This window comes from Bombina bombina, chromosome 6 (genome assembly GCF_027579735.1).
Source record: "Bombina bombina isolate aBomBom1 chromosome 6, aBomBom1.pri, whole genome shotgun sequence".
Taxonomy (NCBI): Eukaryota; Metazoa; Chordata; class Amphibia; order Anura; family Bombinatoridae; genus Bombina; species Bombina bombina.
The window spans coordinates 258,731,209-258,748,947 of record NC_069504.1 but is presented as its reverse complement, the minus strand read 5'-3'; the positions used below and the strand labels follow the sequence as shown (position 1 = coordinate 258,748,947).

At 38.9% G+C, this 17,739-nt stretch overlaps 1 protein-coding gene across 1 annotated transcript in view; it reads left to right on the top strand.

Annotated features, from left to right (window-relative positions):
- The window catches only part of MYRFL (myelin regulatory factor like), a 477,269-nt gene that overhangs the window by 310,638 nt on the left and 148,892 nt on the right, over positions 1-17,739 (top strand). Inside the window, 3 exon segments of the mRNA XM_053719216.1 lie at positions 3,932-4,110; positions 8,552-8,612; positions 15,954-16,033. Coding sequence (XP_053575191.1) covers positions 3,932-4,110; positions 8,552-8,612; positions 15,954-16,033 — 320 coding nt within the window.

Below are 17,739 nucleotides of genomic sequence, written 5' to 3'. Positions count from 1 at the left end.
TTTAAATACCGCTGGTATTTATAGTTCACAGAATGGCTGCGTTTTCAGTGCGTTAGGCTCCAAAAAGGGAGCGTAGAGCATAATTTACCGCCACTGCAACTCTCGATACCAGCGGTGCTAACGGACGCGGCCAGCTTCAAAAACTTGCTCGTGCACGATATCCCCATAGGAAACAATGGGGCAGTTTGAGCTGAAAAAAAACCTAACACCTGCAAAAAAGCAGCGTTAAGCTCCTAACTCAGCCCCATTGTTTCCTATGGGGAAACACTTCCTAAGTCTGCACCTAACACTCTAACATGTACCCAGTCTAAACACCCCTAACCTTACACTTATTAACCCCTAATCTGCCGCCCCCGCTATCGCTGACACCTGCATATTTTTTTAACCCCTAATCTGCCGCTCCGTACACCGCCGCAACCTACATTATACCTAGGTACCCCTAATCTGCTGCCCCTAACACCGCCGACCCCTATATTATATTTATTAACCCCTAATATGCTGCCCCCAACGTCGCCTCCACCTACCTACAATAATTAACCCCTAATCTGCCGACCGGACCTCACCGCTACTATAATAAATGTATTAACCCCTAAAGCTAACTCTAACCCGAACCCTAACACCCCCCTAAGTTAAATATAATTTAAATCTAACGAAATAAATTAACTTTTATTAAATAAATTATTCCTATTTAAAGCTAAATACTTACCTGTAAAATAAACCCTAATATAGCTACAATATAAATTATAATTATATTGTAGCTATTTTAGGATTAATATTTATTTTACAGGCAACTTTGTAATTACAAATAGCTTACAGGTACAATAGCTATTAAATAGTTAATAACTATTTAATAGTTACCTAGTTAAAATAATTACAAAATTACCTGTAAAATAAATCCTAACCTAAGTTACAATTAAACCTAACACTACACTATCAAAAAATTAATTAAATACAATACCTACAAATAAATGCAATTAAATAAACTAACTAAAGTACAAAAAATAAAAAAGAACTAAGTTACAAAAAATAAAAAAATATTTACAAACATTAGAAAAATATTACAGCAATTTTAAACTAATTACACCTACTCTAAGACCCCTAATAAAATAACAAAGACCCCCAAAATAAAAAAATGCCCTACCCTATTCTAAAATTAAAATAGAAAAGCTCTTTTACCTTACCAGCCCTGAACAGGGCCCTTTGCGGGGCATGCCCCAAAGAATTCAGCTCTTTTGCCTGTAAAAAAAAAACATACAATACCCCCCCCAACATTACAACCCACCACCCACATACCCCTAATCTAACCCAAGCCCCCCTTAAATAAACCTAACACTAAGCCCCTGAAGATCTCCCTACCTTGTCTTCACCACGCCGGGTTCACCGATCGATCCAGAAGAGCCTCCGATGTCTTGATCCAAGCCCAAGCGGGGGGCTGAAGATGTCCATGATCCGACTGAAGTCTTCATCCTAGCAGGAGCTGAAGAGGTCCATGATCGGGCTGAAGTCTTCTATCAAGCGGCATCTTCAATCTTCTTTCTTCTGGATCCATGGTCATCCCGCCGACGCGGAACATCCATCTTCACCGACGACTTCCAAGATGGCGTCCCTCGAATTCTGATTGGCTGATAGGATTCTATCAGCCAATCGGAATTAAGGTAGGAAAATTCTGATTGGCTGATGGAATCAGCCAATCAGATTCAAGTTCAATCCGATTGGCTGTTCCGATCAGCCAATAGAATGCGAGCTCAATCTGATTGGCTGATCGGATCAGCCAATCGGATTGAACTTGAATCTGATTGGCTGATTCCATCAGCCAATCAGAATTTTCCTACCTTAATTCCGATTGGCTGATAGAATCCTTAAGGGAACCGTCATTCGTCGGGACGTCGTCGGTGAAGATGGATATTCCGCGTCGGCGGGATGACCATGGATCCGGAAGAAAGAAGATTGAAGATGCCGCTTGATAGAAGACTTCAGCCCGATCATGGACCTCTTCAGCTCCCACTTGGATGAAGACTTCAGTCGGATCATGGACATCTTCAGCACCCCGCTTGGGCTTGGATCAAGACATCGGAGGCTCTTCTGGATGGATCGGTGAACCCGGTGTGGTGAAGACAAGGTAGGGAGATCTTCAGGGGCTTAGTGTTAGGTTTATTTAAGGGGGGTTTGGGTTAGATTAGGGGTATGTGGGTGGTGGGTTGTAATGTTGGGGGGGTATTGTATGTTTTTTTTTTTACAGGCAAAAGAGCTGAATTCTTTGGGGCATGCCCCTCAAAGGGCCCTTTTCTGGGCTGGTAAGGTAAAAGAGCTTTTCTATTTTAATTTTAGAATAGGGTAGGGCATTTTTTTATTTTGGGGGTCTTTGTTATTTTATTAGGGGGCTTAGAGTAGGTGTAATTAGTTTAAAATTTGTTGTAATATTTTTCTAATGTTTGTAAATATTTTTTTATTTTTTGTAACTTAGTTCTTTTTTATTTTTGTACTTTAGTTAGTTTATTTAATTGTATTTATTTGTAGGTATTGTATTTAATTAATTTATTGATAGTGTAGTGTTAGGTTTAATTGTAGATAATTGTAGCTATTTTATTTAATTAATTTATTGATAGTGTAGTGTTAGGTTTAATTGTAAATTAGGTTAGGATTTATTTTACAGGTAATTTTGTAATTATTTTAACTAGGTAGCTATTAAATAGTTATTAACTATTTAATAGCTATTGTACCTGGTTAAAATAAATACAAAGTTGCCTGTAAAATAAATATGAATCCTAAAATAGCTACAATATAATTATAATTTATATTGTAGATATATTAGGGTTTATTTTACAGGTAAGTATTTAGCTTTAAATAGGAATAATGTATTTAATAAGAGTTAATTTATTTCGTTAGATAAAAATTATATTTAACTTAGGGGGGTGTTAGGGTTAGGGTTAGAATTAGCTTTAGGGGTTAAAAAATTTATTATAGTAGCGGTGAGGTCCGGTCGGCAGATTAGGGGTTAATGCTTGAAGTTAGGTGGCGGCGATGTTAGGGAGGGAAGATTAGGGGTTAATACTATTTATTATAGGGTTATTGAGGCGGATTAGGGGTTAATAAGTGTAGGTAGGTGAAGGCGACGTTTGGGGCGGCAGATTAGGGGTTAATAAATATTATGTAGGTGTCGGCGGTATTAAGGGCAGCAGATTAGGGGTACATAGGGATAACGTAGGTGGCGGTGGTGTGCGGTCGGCAGATTAGGGGTTAAAAAATTTTAATAGAGTGGCGGCGATGTGGGGGGGCCTCGGTTTAGGGGTACATAGGTAGTTTATGGGTGTTAGTGTACTTTAGAGCACAGTAGTTAAGAGCTTTAGGAACCGGCATTAGCCCAGAAAGCTCTTAACTCCTGACTTTTTTCTGCGGCTGGAGTTTTGTCGTTAGATTTCTAACGCTCACTTCAGCCACGACTCTAAATACCGGCGTTAGAAAGATCCCATTGAAAAGATAGGATACGCAAATGACGTAAGGGGATCTGCGGTATGGAAAAGTCGCGGCTGCAAAGTGAGCGTTAGACCCTTACCTACACGACTCTAAATACCAGCGGGCGGTAAAAACCAGCGTTAGGAGCCTCTAACGCTGGTTTTGACGGCTACCGCCAAACTCTAAATCTAGGCGTAAGACTTTCCAAGAAAACATCTATGTACTGTTCATTTAATTTATGAGCTATTATCTAGCTTGTTTTGAACTATAAAGTTTAAACATTTCCCCAATTCTAACTCTGTACAATATCCATATTTTCAAATAAATCATAAAAATGTATTTCAGTTGACAAAAATTCTAATGGGCAGCAATCAGAGACGTAATGGAAACTAAGAGACTGTCTTTTCAAGTAATACAATTAAAGATGAATCAACAACATTTGAAAAACTTGTTACTTTTTAAATATTTTCTCCTTCAGGACCAAATATTTATGGAAAATGTAGGTGCCGTGAAACAGCTCTGTAAACTCACCAACAACCTTGAGATGAGGATTGAGGAACTAGAGGTGTGGAATGACAAACTCGACAAACTCAAAAAAATAAGCAACTTAAAATCTGCTAGAAGAGAAAAGTCTCCACCCAGGTTAGACATTTTAAAGTATAAAATAATGATGATACTTGTTATAGGTTTATTTTTAATGTTTGATAAATTGTGAGGATCTAATGGAGAATACACTTGGTTAGAATATTTATCCTTTTAAAACAATTTGGCCTCTGGTAATTGTTCGTTATCTGCTAGGACTTTACATAATTAGTATGTGTACAATTATTGTCAAATAACAGGCATTTTTAGAAGCAGAAAGCATATACAATATTCTTAGTTCTAAAATGAACTTTATTTTGTGTGATAAAATTTGATAGTTAAAAAATGCTGTATCAAAGAACTGTGTAACAGTTTATCCCAACAAGATATAAATAAAGTCCTGATGACAATATTATATATTCTATTTTACTACAATAATCCCTAAATACCGGAAACCTTTATTTTTAGTCATTTTGTTCTATTAAAGGGACATTAAAAACGTTGAGATGGTAATGTAAAATGATAAATCGTATATATAGAAATAAACTCTGCAATATACTTTAATTATTAATTTTGTCCCCTTTTCCTGTAATTCCATTCTGAAATTGTGAGCTTTTCAGTTCCTTTTAGAAATGGAAGTGCAGAACACTGTCCCTAATTGGCCACAGCAGATAAGTTAGCCTAAGTTACAACATGGCAGTTCCCATTGTCTTATAAATACTAAGGGGTCAATTTAACAAGTGCCGGTCGGACATGATTCACTGTAGCAATCATCCCTTTTAGGAGGCGGAGAAGTTAAGGAGCAGCGGTCTTACGACAGCTGCTTCTTAACTTACGTTTCAGGCGATCCTGAAACTTCGGACGTAAAAAGCAGCATCCGCTGCTTGTTAAATCTACCCCTAAAACTTTACACTTATTTTGTCAATATTTAAACAGCTAATGAAACTTTAAAAAATGCATCTACATGTTGTTCTCACACTTACTGTACCTTTTCTTTGAATGCATCATTCTATCTAGCATTTATTTAGTGTTTAAGAGTAGAGTGATAAAATGCTTGCTTGAATGATGTCTATGCCTTTTAAAGGGACAGTAAACCCAAAAAATTTCTTTCATTATTTAGAGAATACAATTTTCAAAAAGCTTCCAATTTACTTCTATTATCAAATTTGTTTCGTTCTCATGTTATTCTTTGTTGAAGGGATACCTAGGTAGGTAGCGTGCACATGCCTGAAGCACTACATGACAGGAAATAGTGCTGCATCTAGTGCTCCTGCGAATGTATTACATTGTTGAAAAACTGCTCCCATATAGTGTTGTGAACACGTGCACACTCATGAACTTACATCCCAGCTTTTAAACAAAGTATAACAAGAAAACAAAGAAAATATGATGACAGAAGTAAATTAGAAAGTTTTTTTAAAATTGTATGCTCTATCATGAAGACAGTATAGGTACTCTGCATTCATTATACAGTGCAGTGTGTTTATTAGTGTGTAGATGCCTTGAATTATCATTAAATGCTGTTCTGTTATTATTGTATAAATTTTCATTATCATCATTATACAGTGACACTTGTCCAAAATAAGTGGGAGTTGTACTTGTCCCCTGGCTAAAACTTTCTAACGCTCCACTGCAAGTTAATATGATCTATTGTGGGGCTTAAAAATTATACTTATGGGAAAATGTATAAAGATGCATTCACAGCTTCTAAAAACTTGCAGTTCAGGCTTGCAAGAGTGAGTCTGCAACCACAAATTTAAAAAGCAGCCTCTGATTCTCATCCTAGGTGACAGAGATAAATCACCTCAAACTCACTTGTTCACGGTGATAGACAGGCCCTTCTCTCACACAATTGGTTGCCCAAGAGCAAGGGGCAGGATTTATCCACAGAGCTCTTCTGAAGTCTTACATTTTACCAAGTGGTAATTGCAGGTGGAGAGGTTCTCTGCTTGAGAGATTTCCAATTGCATCTTGATAAATTGTCCTGTTAGACATGCTAGTATCAGTCTAGGTATAATGGTGGAAAACAAAAGAGGTCATCCTGCCTCCAGGTTTGTGAGTTTTATATATACAGTCACAAAATCACTGTTGAAGTGATAATATAAATCTATTTTCTCTATCATTATAGATAAAATACAGGTAGCCCTCAGTTTACGTCGGGGTTAGGTTCCAGAAGGAATAGTTGTAAATCGAAAACCGTTGTAAATTGAAACCCAGTTTATAATGTAAGTCTATGGGAAATGAGGGAGTTAGGTTCCAGGCCCCTCTCAAAATTGTCATAATTAACACCTAATACATTATTTTTAAAGCTTTGAAATGAAGACTTTAAATGCTAAACAGCATTATAAACCTAATAAAATAATCACACAACACAGACTTCACTTGCATTTTTCTGCAAACAGTTCTTTCTAAGCATTCCAATCTGGACTGATTTATAGACAGGAAGATCTTGTTCCTTTGAAATCTGCTCGATAGCTCAGGTCTGGTTAAAACTGATTAATTTCAGCTTGCTTGGCTTTGCTGCAACACAAGCGTACAGCTCTACCTACTGGCTATTTTAATAAATGCACTGCTTCTTAATGCTTTTCAATAGCAGTCACATGACTGGAAAAAGGTTGCTATTCTGAAACGGTGTAAATTGAACCGTTGTAAACCGAGGGCCACCTGTAGTTACCTATAGCTGCTCAACACATCACTAGAACATTTTGTTAAGAAGCAGTAATGGCAGGGTATATATTTTTTTTCAGGGGAAGAGGGCGGCAAAATGTGTCTTCACCTGTGTAGCACCGGCCCTGAAAATAGATCACAATCTGTTAAAAAATAACATTCTTCCTGCAACAAGCCTGGCAATATCTAATTTTCCTACAACATTGTTTGTCATTATGAAGACCAGATTAATGGGACAGTATAATCAAAATTTTAGTTAGGTCACACAAACTACAGGTGCAGCCTCTTCTGCAAAATGTTCCTGTCTTTGTCTCTGTGGCTTTTAGATTGTCCTAACATGGGGTGCACAGAAATGGATCAGAGCAAAACACAGCAAGGGTATAAAAGCACTTGGTTCTTTTTTGCAAGTTATTTGCAATCCATTTAAGTGCAATAGAAATAAATGAAAGTAACCTCTAATCCTTGTGATAATGATGTCCAGGCATATACTTTTTCTTGATTAAAGACCATTAGCTGGTCTTCGGGTTCATCTGGGCCACTCTAAAATGTTTGGCTAAATAACTGACCAATCAGGATTATGTGGGAGGGTTGATTGTCAGAATTGAGACCCCCAACTATGCTTCTAATTAGCCAGAATATTTTCAATACGATTGCTGTGCTTGGGCTTTTTGGAGGGTCTTAGAAAGGCTGAGGATTGGAAATATGTTCGCAATCAAGACAGAGAATGTCACTGTAACAATGAAAAAGGTAGGAGTGGCTTTGTATTGGGTGGGTAATCATGAAGAGATCAACCCTTGGATACTGGATAGATACTAGCAGTGTTAGAAATGGTGACCTTGTGTGGTTGATTATGGAAAATAGGTGGGTGCTGAGTTGATTTTAGGTAGAAAATTGCATTGTGATAAAAGAGGTTATGCAGATTAAGACTCTTGGATGCTGGGTAGGTATTAGATGCCAAGGATAAAGTGTTATTTACCTGGTGGTACTTTAACTGAGTGGGGGGTTACAGGTTTGGTCAACTGAGTTGTATGTATCATATCTTTCTCTGGTAGATGCATATGTGGGAGAGGCACCCAAAGGTTTTGTACACAAAATGTTATATACATTTAGGTATTGATGTAGTGTGGAGGTCCTGGTTGTTTAAAATCAATTGAGCTGTGGAAATTCAGCTGATTTAGGGGTAATAGTGGTATGGAGATACTCTGGTCATAGTGGGTTGTTTCCATGTGGTTATGGGTAATAGTGGGAGGGGGATTTGGGTGTGTAATGTTAATAGTGGTTTGGGGAGTCTTGGCAGTTTATGGTTAATTATAATGAACAGTCATAGTTATAATTTGTTGCTACAATAATTATTCTCTTGTAAATGTTAATGCTACAGGCTGTATATTTCATCACCAGCAGTCACATGTGTAGGTTATGTGCTGCCCTAGACACAGATCAATGGCACATTAACCTCCACACTGCAGCTAATTTGATATCATATTTTTCTCATTTACACACAACCAGAGCATAAGATTTAACTCTCTTTCTATTAACCTGTGACAGAGTACAGAATGAGCTGGAGACAAAGCCAAAGCCAATGAGAGGACATCACAAAGGGTCAAGGTAGGATGCTCTCTAGCAGAAAACAAAATAATGTCATTAGCTTTATATATAAAATAAACCTCTCATGACAGTTATGAAAAAGGTAATATTATTTGTATAAATACATTAATATTCCTATAATTGTCACTTTATGCTTAAATTGCATTTGCTTAAAAATAATTCTATATTAATTCTTTTTTTTTTTAAGTAAGATAACAAAGAAAAGAAAATAATGGTGACATCAAATCTTGCTTTTCAGTAGGAGCTTCACTAGAATAAGTCACGTTCCACTTCAAAGAAAACCTGTTCCAGTAAAAGTTAAAAAGGTTGGTAGAAAGACAATCATATGTAATGCAATTTGTAAAATAAAGATTCTTCAACAATATAGAATAGCACTTTCACAAATGGCTGAATTAACTCCTTGGTTGCTAGAAAGAGCTTCAATGCAACACTTCACTTACTTGCCATTTTAAGCGTAATGCCCTATGTACTCTATGTGTCTAGTGTGTGTGTTTCTGTGTATAAATCTATGTGTGTGTATGTACAGTATATATATATCTAGGTTTAATATATGTGTTCTTCTTTTAAGTGTATGTGGGTGTATTTGTGCATGTGATTAATAGTACCCCTGTGTATAGTGGTGTTTTTCTGTCTATATGTGTGTATTTATGTGTATAAGGGTGTATGTATGTGTATTAATGTGTATGTATATGAGCATATGGGCATATGGGCATCTATTGTATGTGTGTACAAGTGGGGATAAAAGCACTTTTCCTTGTGCAGTAATATTACTGTTTTTGTACATTAATAGCAGCTTAGGTATGGGTAAAATCAATAGTTACACTCTCTAAAATCACTACAACAGTATTCTTAAAGGGACAGTCAACACTTAGAATTGTTGTTTAAAAATAAATAAAATCCCTTTATTACCCATTCCACAGTTTTGCATAACCAACACAGGTATAATAATACACTTTCTACCTCTGTAATTACCTTGTATCTAAGCTTCTGCTGACTGCCCCCTTATTTCAGTTCTTTTGACAAACTTGCATTTTAGCCAATCAGTGCTCACTCCTAGGTCACTTTATGCGCATGAGCTCAATGTTATCTATATGAAACACATGAACTAATGCCCTCTAGTGGTCAAAATGCATTCAGATTAGAGGCAGTCTTCAAGGTCTAATAAATTAGCATATGAACCTAGGTTTAGCTTTCAACTAAGAATACCAAGAGAACAAATAAAATTGGTGATAAAAGTAAATTGGGAAGTTGTTTAAAATTACATGCCCTATTTAAATATTGAAAGTTTTTTTGGACTTGACTGTCCCTTTAACCTAAATATTTAGCTTGATATATCTCCGTTTACCTAAACTGATCCTTTGCTTTTCCCACCGAGATCTCTCTGTCTAATTTTACTGCTCCTGTCTTATGGCTTAACAGTTTAGGAGGAAAATAACACCTTTTAAGGTTAAGTTTTATTTCTCCAACATAGGTGTGTCCGGTCCACGGCGTCATCCTTACTTGTGGGATATTCTCTTCCCCAACAGGAAATGGCAAAGAGCCCAGCAAAGCTGGTCACATGATCCCTCCTAGGCTCCGCCTACCCCAGTCATTCTCTTTGCCGTTGTACAGGCAACATCTCCACGGAGATGGCTTAGAGTTTTTTAGTGTTTAACTGTAGTTTTTATTATTCAATCAAGAGTTTGTTATTTTGAAATAGTGCTGGTATGTACTATTTACTCAGAAACAGAAAAGAGATGAAGATTTATGTTTGTATGAGGAAAATGATTTTAGCAACCGTCACTAAAATCCATGGCTGTTCCACACAGGACTGTTGAGAGCAATTAACTTCAGTTGGGGGAACAGTGAGCAGTCTCTTGCTGCTTGAGGTATGACACATTCTAACAAGACGATGTAATGCTGGAAGCTGTCATTTTCCCTCTGGGATCCGGTAAGCCATGTTTATTACGATTGTAAATAAGGGCTTCAAAAAGGGCTTATTAAGACTGTAGACTTTTTTTGGGCTAAATCGATTGATTATTAACACATATTTAGCCTTGAGGAATCATTTTATCTGGGTATTTTGATATAATAATATCGGCAGGCACTGTTTTAGACACCTTATTCTTTAGGGGCTTTCCCAAAGCATAGGCAGAGCCTCATTTTCGCGCCGGTGTTGCGCACTTGTTTTTGAGAGGCATGGCATGCAGTCGCATGTGAGAGGAGCTCTGATACTTAGAAAAGACTTTCTGAAGGCGTCATTTGGTATCGTATTCCCCTTGGGGCTTGGTTGGGTCTCAGCAAAGCAGATACCAGGGACTGTAAAGGGGTTAAAGTTCAAAACGGCTCCGGTTCCGTTATTTTAAGGGTTAAAGCTTCCAAATTTGGTGTGCAATACTTTTAAAGCTTTAAGACACTGTGGTGAAAATTTGGTAAATTTTGAACAATTCCTTCATGTTTTTTCGCATTTGCAGTAATAAAGTGTGTTCAGTTTAAAATTTAAAGTGACAGTAACGGTTTTATTTTAAAACGTTTTTTGTACTTGTTATCAAGTTTATGCCTGTTTAACATGTCTGAACTACCAGATAGACTGTGTTCTGAATGTGGGGAAGCCAGAATTCCTATTCATTTAAATAAATGTGATTTATGTGACAATGACAATGATGCCCAAGATGATTCCTCAAGTGAGGGGAGTAAGCATGGTACTGCATCATTCCCTCCTTCGTCTACACGAGTCTTGCCCACTCAGGAGGCCCCTAGTACATCTAGCGCGCCAATACTCCTTACTATGCAACAATTAACGGCTGTAATGGATAATTCTGTCAAAAACATTTTAGCCAAAATGAACACTTATCAGCGTAAGCGCGACTGCTCTGTTTTAGATACTGAAGAGCATGACGACGCTGATATTAATATTTCTGAAGGGCCCCTAACTCAGTCTGATGGGGCCAGGGAGGTTTTGTCTGAGGGAGAAATTACTGATTCAGGGAACATTTCTCAACAAGCTGAACCTGATGTGATTGCATTTAAATTTAAGTTGGAACATCTCCGCATTCTGCTTAAGGAGGTATTATCCACTCTGGATGATTGTGACAAGTTGGTCATCCCAGAGAAACTATGTAAAATGGACAAGTTCCTAGAGGTGCCGGGGCTCCCAGAAGCTTTTCCTATACCCAAGCGGGTGGCGGACATTGTTAATAAAGAATGGGAAAGGCCCGGTATTCCTTTCGTCCCTCCCCCCATATTTAAAAAATTGTTTCCTATGGTCGACCCCAGAAAGGACTTATGGCAGACAGTCCCCAAGGTCGAGGGAGCGGTTTCCACTTTAAACAAACGCACCACTATACCCATAGAGGATAGTTGTGCTTTCAAAGATCCTATGGATAAAAAATTAGAAGGTTTGCTTAAAAAGATGTTTGTTCAGCAGGGTTACCTTCTACAACCAATTTCATGCATTGTCCCTGTCGCTACAGCCGCATGTTTCTGGTTCGATGAGCTGATAAAGGCGGTCGACAGTGATTCTCCTCCTTATGAGGAGATTATGGACAGAATCAATGCTCTCAAATTGGCTAATTCTTTCACCCTAGACGCCACTTTGCAATTGGCTAGGTTAGCGGCTAAGAATTCTGGGTTTGCTATTGTGGCGCGCAGAGCGCTTTGGTTGAAATCTTGGTCGGCTGATGCGTCTTCCAAGAACAAGCTACTTAACATTCCTTTCAAGGGGAAAACGCTGTTTGGCCCTGACTTGAAAGAGATTATCTCGGATATCACTGGGGGTAAGGGCCACGCCCTTCCTCAGGATCGGCCTTTCAAGGCAAAAAATAAACCTAATTTTCGTCCCTTTCGTAGAAACGGACCAGCCCAAAGTGCTACGTCCTCTAAGCAAGAGGGTAATACTTCTCAAGCCAAGCCAGCTTGGAGACCAATGCAAGGCTGGAACAAGGGAAAGCAGGCCAAGAAACCTGCCACTGCTACAAAGACAGCATGAAATGTTGGCCCCCGATCCGGGACCGGATCTGGTGGGGGGCAGACTCTCTCTCTTCGCTCAGGCTTGGGCAAGAGATGTTCTGGATCCTTGGGCGCTAGAAATAGTCTCCCAAGGTTATCTTCTGGAATTCAAGGGACTTCCCCCAAGGGGGAGGTTCCACAGGTCTCAGTTGTCTTCAGACCACATAAAAAGACAGGCATTCTTACATTGTGTAGAAGACCTGTTAAAAATGGGAGTGATTCATCCCGTTCCATTAAGAGAACAAGGGATGGGGTTCTACTCCAATCTGTTTATAGTTCCCAAAAAAGAGGGAACGTTCAGACCAATCTTAGATCTCAAGATCTTAAACAAGTTTCTCAAGGTTCCATCGTTCAAGATGGAAACCATTCGAACTATTCTTCCTTCCATCCAGGAAGGTCAATTCATGACCACGGTGGATTTAAAGGATGCGTATCTACATATTCCTATCCACAAGGAACATCATCGGTTCCTGAGGTTCGCATTCCTGGACAAACATTACCAGTTCGTGGCGCTTCCTTTCGGATTAGCCACTGCTCCAAGGATTTTCACAAAGGTACTAGGGTCCCTTCTAGCTGTGCTAAGACCAAGGGGCATTGCTGTAGTACCTTACTTGGACGACATTCTGATTCAAGCGTCGTCCCTTCCTCAAGCAAAGGCTCACACGGACATTGTCCTGGCCTTTCTCAGATCTCACGGATGGAAAGTGAACGTGGAAAAGAGTTCTCTATCTCCGTCAACAAGGGTTCCCTTCTTGGGAACAATAATAGACTCCTTAGAAATGAGGATTTTTCTGACAGAGGCCAGAAAAACAAAACTTCTAGACTCTTGTCGGATACTCCATTCCGTTCCTCTTCCTTCCATAGCTCAGTGCATGGAAGTGATCGGGTTGATGGTAGCGGCAATGGACATAGTTCCTTTTGCACGCATTCATCTAAGACCATTACAACTGTGCATGCTCAGTCAGTGGAATGGGGACTATACAGACTTGTCTCCGAAGATACAAGTAAATCAGAGGACCAGAGACTCACTCCGTTGGTGGCTGTCCCTGGACAACCTGTCACGAGGGATGACATTCCGCAGACCAGAGTGGGTCATTGTCACGACCGACGCCAGTCTGATGGGCTGGGGCGCGGTCTGGGGATCCCTGAAAGCTCAGGGTCTTTGGTCTCGGGAAGAATCTCTTCTACCGATAAATATTCTGGAACTGAGAGCGATATTCAATGCTCTCAAGGCTTGGCCTCAGCTAGCGAGGGCCAAGTTCATACGGTTTCAATCAGACAACATGACAACTGTTGCGTACATCAACCATCAGGGGGGAACAAGGAGTTCCCTGGCGATGGAAGAAGTGACCAAAATCATTCTATGGGCGGAGTCTCACTCCTGCCACCTGTCTGCTATCCACATCCCAGGAGTGGAAAATTGGGAAGCGGATTTTCTGAGTCGTCAGACATTGCATCCGGGGGAGTGGGAACTCCATCCGGAAATCTTTGCCCAAGTCACTCAGCTGTGGGGCATTCCAGACATGGATCTGATGGCCTCTCGTCAGAACTTCAAAGTTCCTTGCTACGGGTCCAGATCCAGGGATCCCAAGGTGGCTCTAGTGGATGCACTAGTAGCACCTTGGACCTTCAAACTAGCTTATGTGTTCCCGCCGTTTCCTCTCATCCCCAGGCTGGTAGCCAGGATCAATCAGGAGAGGGCGTCGGTGATCTTGATAGCTCCTGCGTGGCCACGCAGGACTTGGTACGCAGATCTGGTGAATATGTCATCGGCTCCTCTTTGGAAGCTACCTTTGAGACGAGACCTTCTTGTTCAGGGTCCGTTCGAACATCAGAATCTGGTTTCACTCCAGCTGACTGCTTGGAGATTGAACGCTTGATCTTATCGAAGCGAGGATTCTCAGATTCTGTTATCGATACTCTTGTTCAGGCCAGAAAGCCTGTAACTAGAAAGATTTACCACAAAATTTGGAAAAAATATATCTGTTGGTGTGAATCTAAAGGATTCCCTTGGGACAAGGTTAAGATTCCTAGGATTCTATCCTTCCTTCAAGAAGGATTGGAAAAAGGATTATCTGCAAGTTCCCTGAAGGGACAGATTTCTGCCTTGTCTGTGTTACTTCACAAAAAGCTGGCCGCTGTGCCAGATGTTCAAGCCTTTGTTCAGGCTCTGGTTAGAATTAAGCCTGTTTACAAACCTTTGACTCCTCCTTGGAGTCTCAATTTAGTTCTTTCAGTTCTTCAGGGGGTTCCGTTTGAACCCTTGCATTCCGTTGATATTAAGTTATTATCTTGGAAAGTTTTGTTTTTAGTTGCAATTTCTTCTGCTAGAAGAGTTTCAGAATTATCTGCTCTGCAGTGTTCTCCTCCTTATCTGGTGTTCCATGCAGATAAGGTGGTTTTACGTACTAAACCTGGTTTTCTTCCAAAAGTTGTTTCTAACAAAAACATTAACCAGGAGATTATCGTACCTTCTCTGTGTCCGAAACCAGTTTCAAAGAAGGAACGTTTGTTGCACAATTTGGATGTTGTTCGCGCTCTAAAATTCTATTTAGATGCTACAAAGGATTTTAGACAAACATCTTCCTTGTTTGTTGTTTATTCCGGTAAAAGGAGAGGTCAAAAAGCAACTTCTACCTCTCTCTCTTTTTGGATTAAAAGCATCATCAGATTGGCTTACGAGACTGCCGGACGGCAGCCTCCCGAAAGAATCACAGCTCATTCCACTAGGGCTGTGGCTTCCACATGGGCCTTCAAGAACGAGGCTTCTGTTGATCAGATATGTAGGGCAGCGACTTGGTCTTCACTGCACACTTTTACCAAATTTTACAAGTTTGATACTTTTGCTTCTTCTGAGGCTATTTTTGGGAGAAAGGTTTTGCAAGCCGTGGTGCCTTCCATTTAGGTGACCTGATTTGCTCCCTCCCTTCATCCGTGTCCTAAAGCTTTGGTATTGGTTCCCACAAGTAAGGATGACGCCGTGGACCGGACACACCTATGTTGGAGAAAACAGAATTTATGTTTACCTGATAAATTACTTTCTCCAACGGTGTGTCCGGTCCACGGCCCGCCCTGGTTTTTTTAATCAGGTCTGATAATTTATTTTCTTTAACTACAGTCACCACGGTACCATATGGTTTCTCCTATGCAAATATTCCTCCTTAACGTCGGTCGAATGACTGGGGTAGGCGGAGCCTAGGAGGGATCATGTGACCAGCTTTGCTGGGCTCTTTGCCATTTCCTGTTGGGGAAGAGAATATCCCACAAGTAAGGATGACGCCGTGGACCGGACACACCGTTGGAGAAAGTAATTTATCAGGTAAACATAAATTCTGTTTTTCAAAAGTTTTAACTTCATTTAAAGCACATGAGACCCTAAATGTTTCTTTTGTGATTCAGACAGAGTATACAACTTGAAAAAAACACATCTGTTTTACTTTTATTATCAAATTTACTTTGTTCTCACTGTATTATTTTATAAAAAAGCATACCTACGCAGGCAGAACACGTGTTTGGAGCACCATGGGACAGCAAACACTTGTCTGTAATTTTGGTACTGCGCTTGACTAATTCTCTTGCACTTAGTGTCCGATTCCCTATTTCCTTAAACAACATCTTCAGTTAAAGTATTTAATTTACTAGTGCCTCCTTTCTTCTAGATACCAACTAAACAACAAGAATGCTCAAAGACGATTTTCAACACTACAGTTATTGCCTTGATCACTGTTATGGCACTTTGGTAAGTTACTACATCTGAGTTAACGTTCTTTCTATATTCATACTTAATTATTTCTTCAAAATAACTTCCTGATACCCTCATGGAATGCATTTCCTAATGTTTACAGTTTTACTGTAAATAAATAGAGGATATTATGATAGAAATATTTATAGTAAAGGCAAAATACTAAATAATAAATGGATAAGTCAAAGGAAACTAATATACAGTGCAAATATTGTTGCTTTTAAATATATATTATAATACCTGCAATATTTCTGTAAAAAAATAAAATCTTAGTCAAAAATATATTTGTATAGCTGTTGTGATCGTCTCTCTATATATCTTTATTCTCTAAACTAAGCTCTCCTGTGCTCTGTTCTCTACTTGCATGCATCACACATAAGACTAGATTACAAGTGGAGCAATACATTTGTATCGCTCATGAGCGCTAGCTGTGGTCAAGGTAAAAAATTAGCATTCACAGGTTAGCACTGGTATTACAAGTAAAAAGTTAAATAACTTCAGAACTTTGGATATAATGACTACGCTATTTCCCTCACTCCATAGACATTCATGAGGTGTGCTAAAGAAAGCCTTTTTCTGCGCCATTGGCTGTGTGCAACCAGGGTGCGGCATTGCACATTTCAAGTAGTGCACAATGTTAAATGCGGGCAGTGTATTGCTGCCCGCTAGACATGATGCTGGGCAGACAGGGACGTACATCTTTGATAATTCCAGGCCATTTGTATATACAGATATATATACAGAAATTTATATTTAAAAATAAAAATAACATTTTATTCTAAGTTAAGAACATATGACGTTCAAATATTTCTATTATAAAAAAAATCTAAACATATTTAACTTGTTTAAAAATTATATTTTAAATGTCAATGTTTTTGACTGGGAAGGGCCTAAAAGTGTGTGTGTGTGTGTGTGTATATGTATGTATATATATATATATATATATATATATATATATATATATATATATATATATATATATATATGTCTGTGTGTGTGTGTATATATATATTTATATATATATATGTCTGTGTGTGTGTATATATATATGTGTGTGTGTGTGTGTGTGTGTGTGTATATATATGTGTGTGTGTGTGTGTGTATATATATATATATATATGTCTGTGTGTGTGTGTATGTATATATATATATATATATATATGCACATACATATTTACACAAACACATAATTACACATATATACATACACATATTTAGACAACTTGTCATATACCATAGCCCTTTATAACCCATTTAAAACTTTTTTGGGTACATATTTGTAGTGCGGGCGAGTGATACTGCTTATCACATGTCACATAGAAAAAGACTCTGCACCAGTGTGAAATACCCCCTTATATCCTGCCTTTGAGGCAATACTGTGCATAGTCTCTGTTATATCACAGTTAGGTAAAGGTTTATGCGGCACACCATTATAACAAATAAGAAGAAACTTTCACTCACATTCTCGTGATAATGTAAGCCTTCCGATCAGCCAGGAAACACTCTTAGGATCCCACTCTCCGTGTTTCACTCCTTCCGCTGTTCAGATCTTGGTGTGGATGGTGCTCTGATTACACCTGTATCCGACTGCCGCTTAACCCCTGTGTAAGCCAGATGCAGTCCCAGTGGATATCCGGTAGCCCATTAGCCATCCAAATCACAAATACAAAAGAGAGCGCAAATAGCTAGAGCGGCTAAAAAAG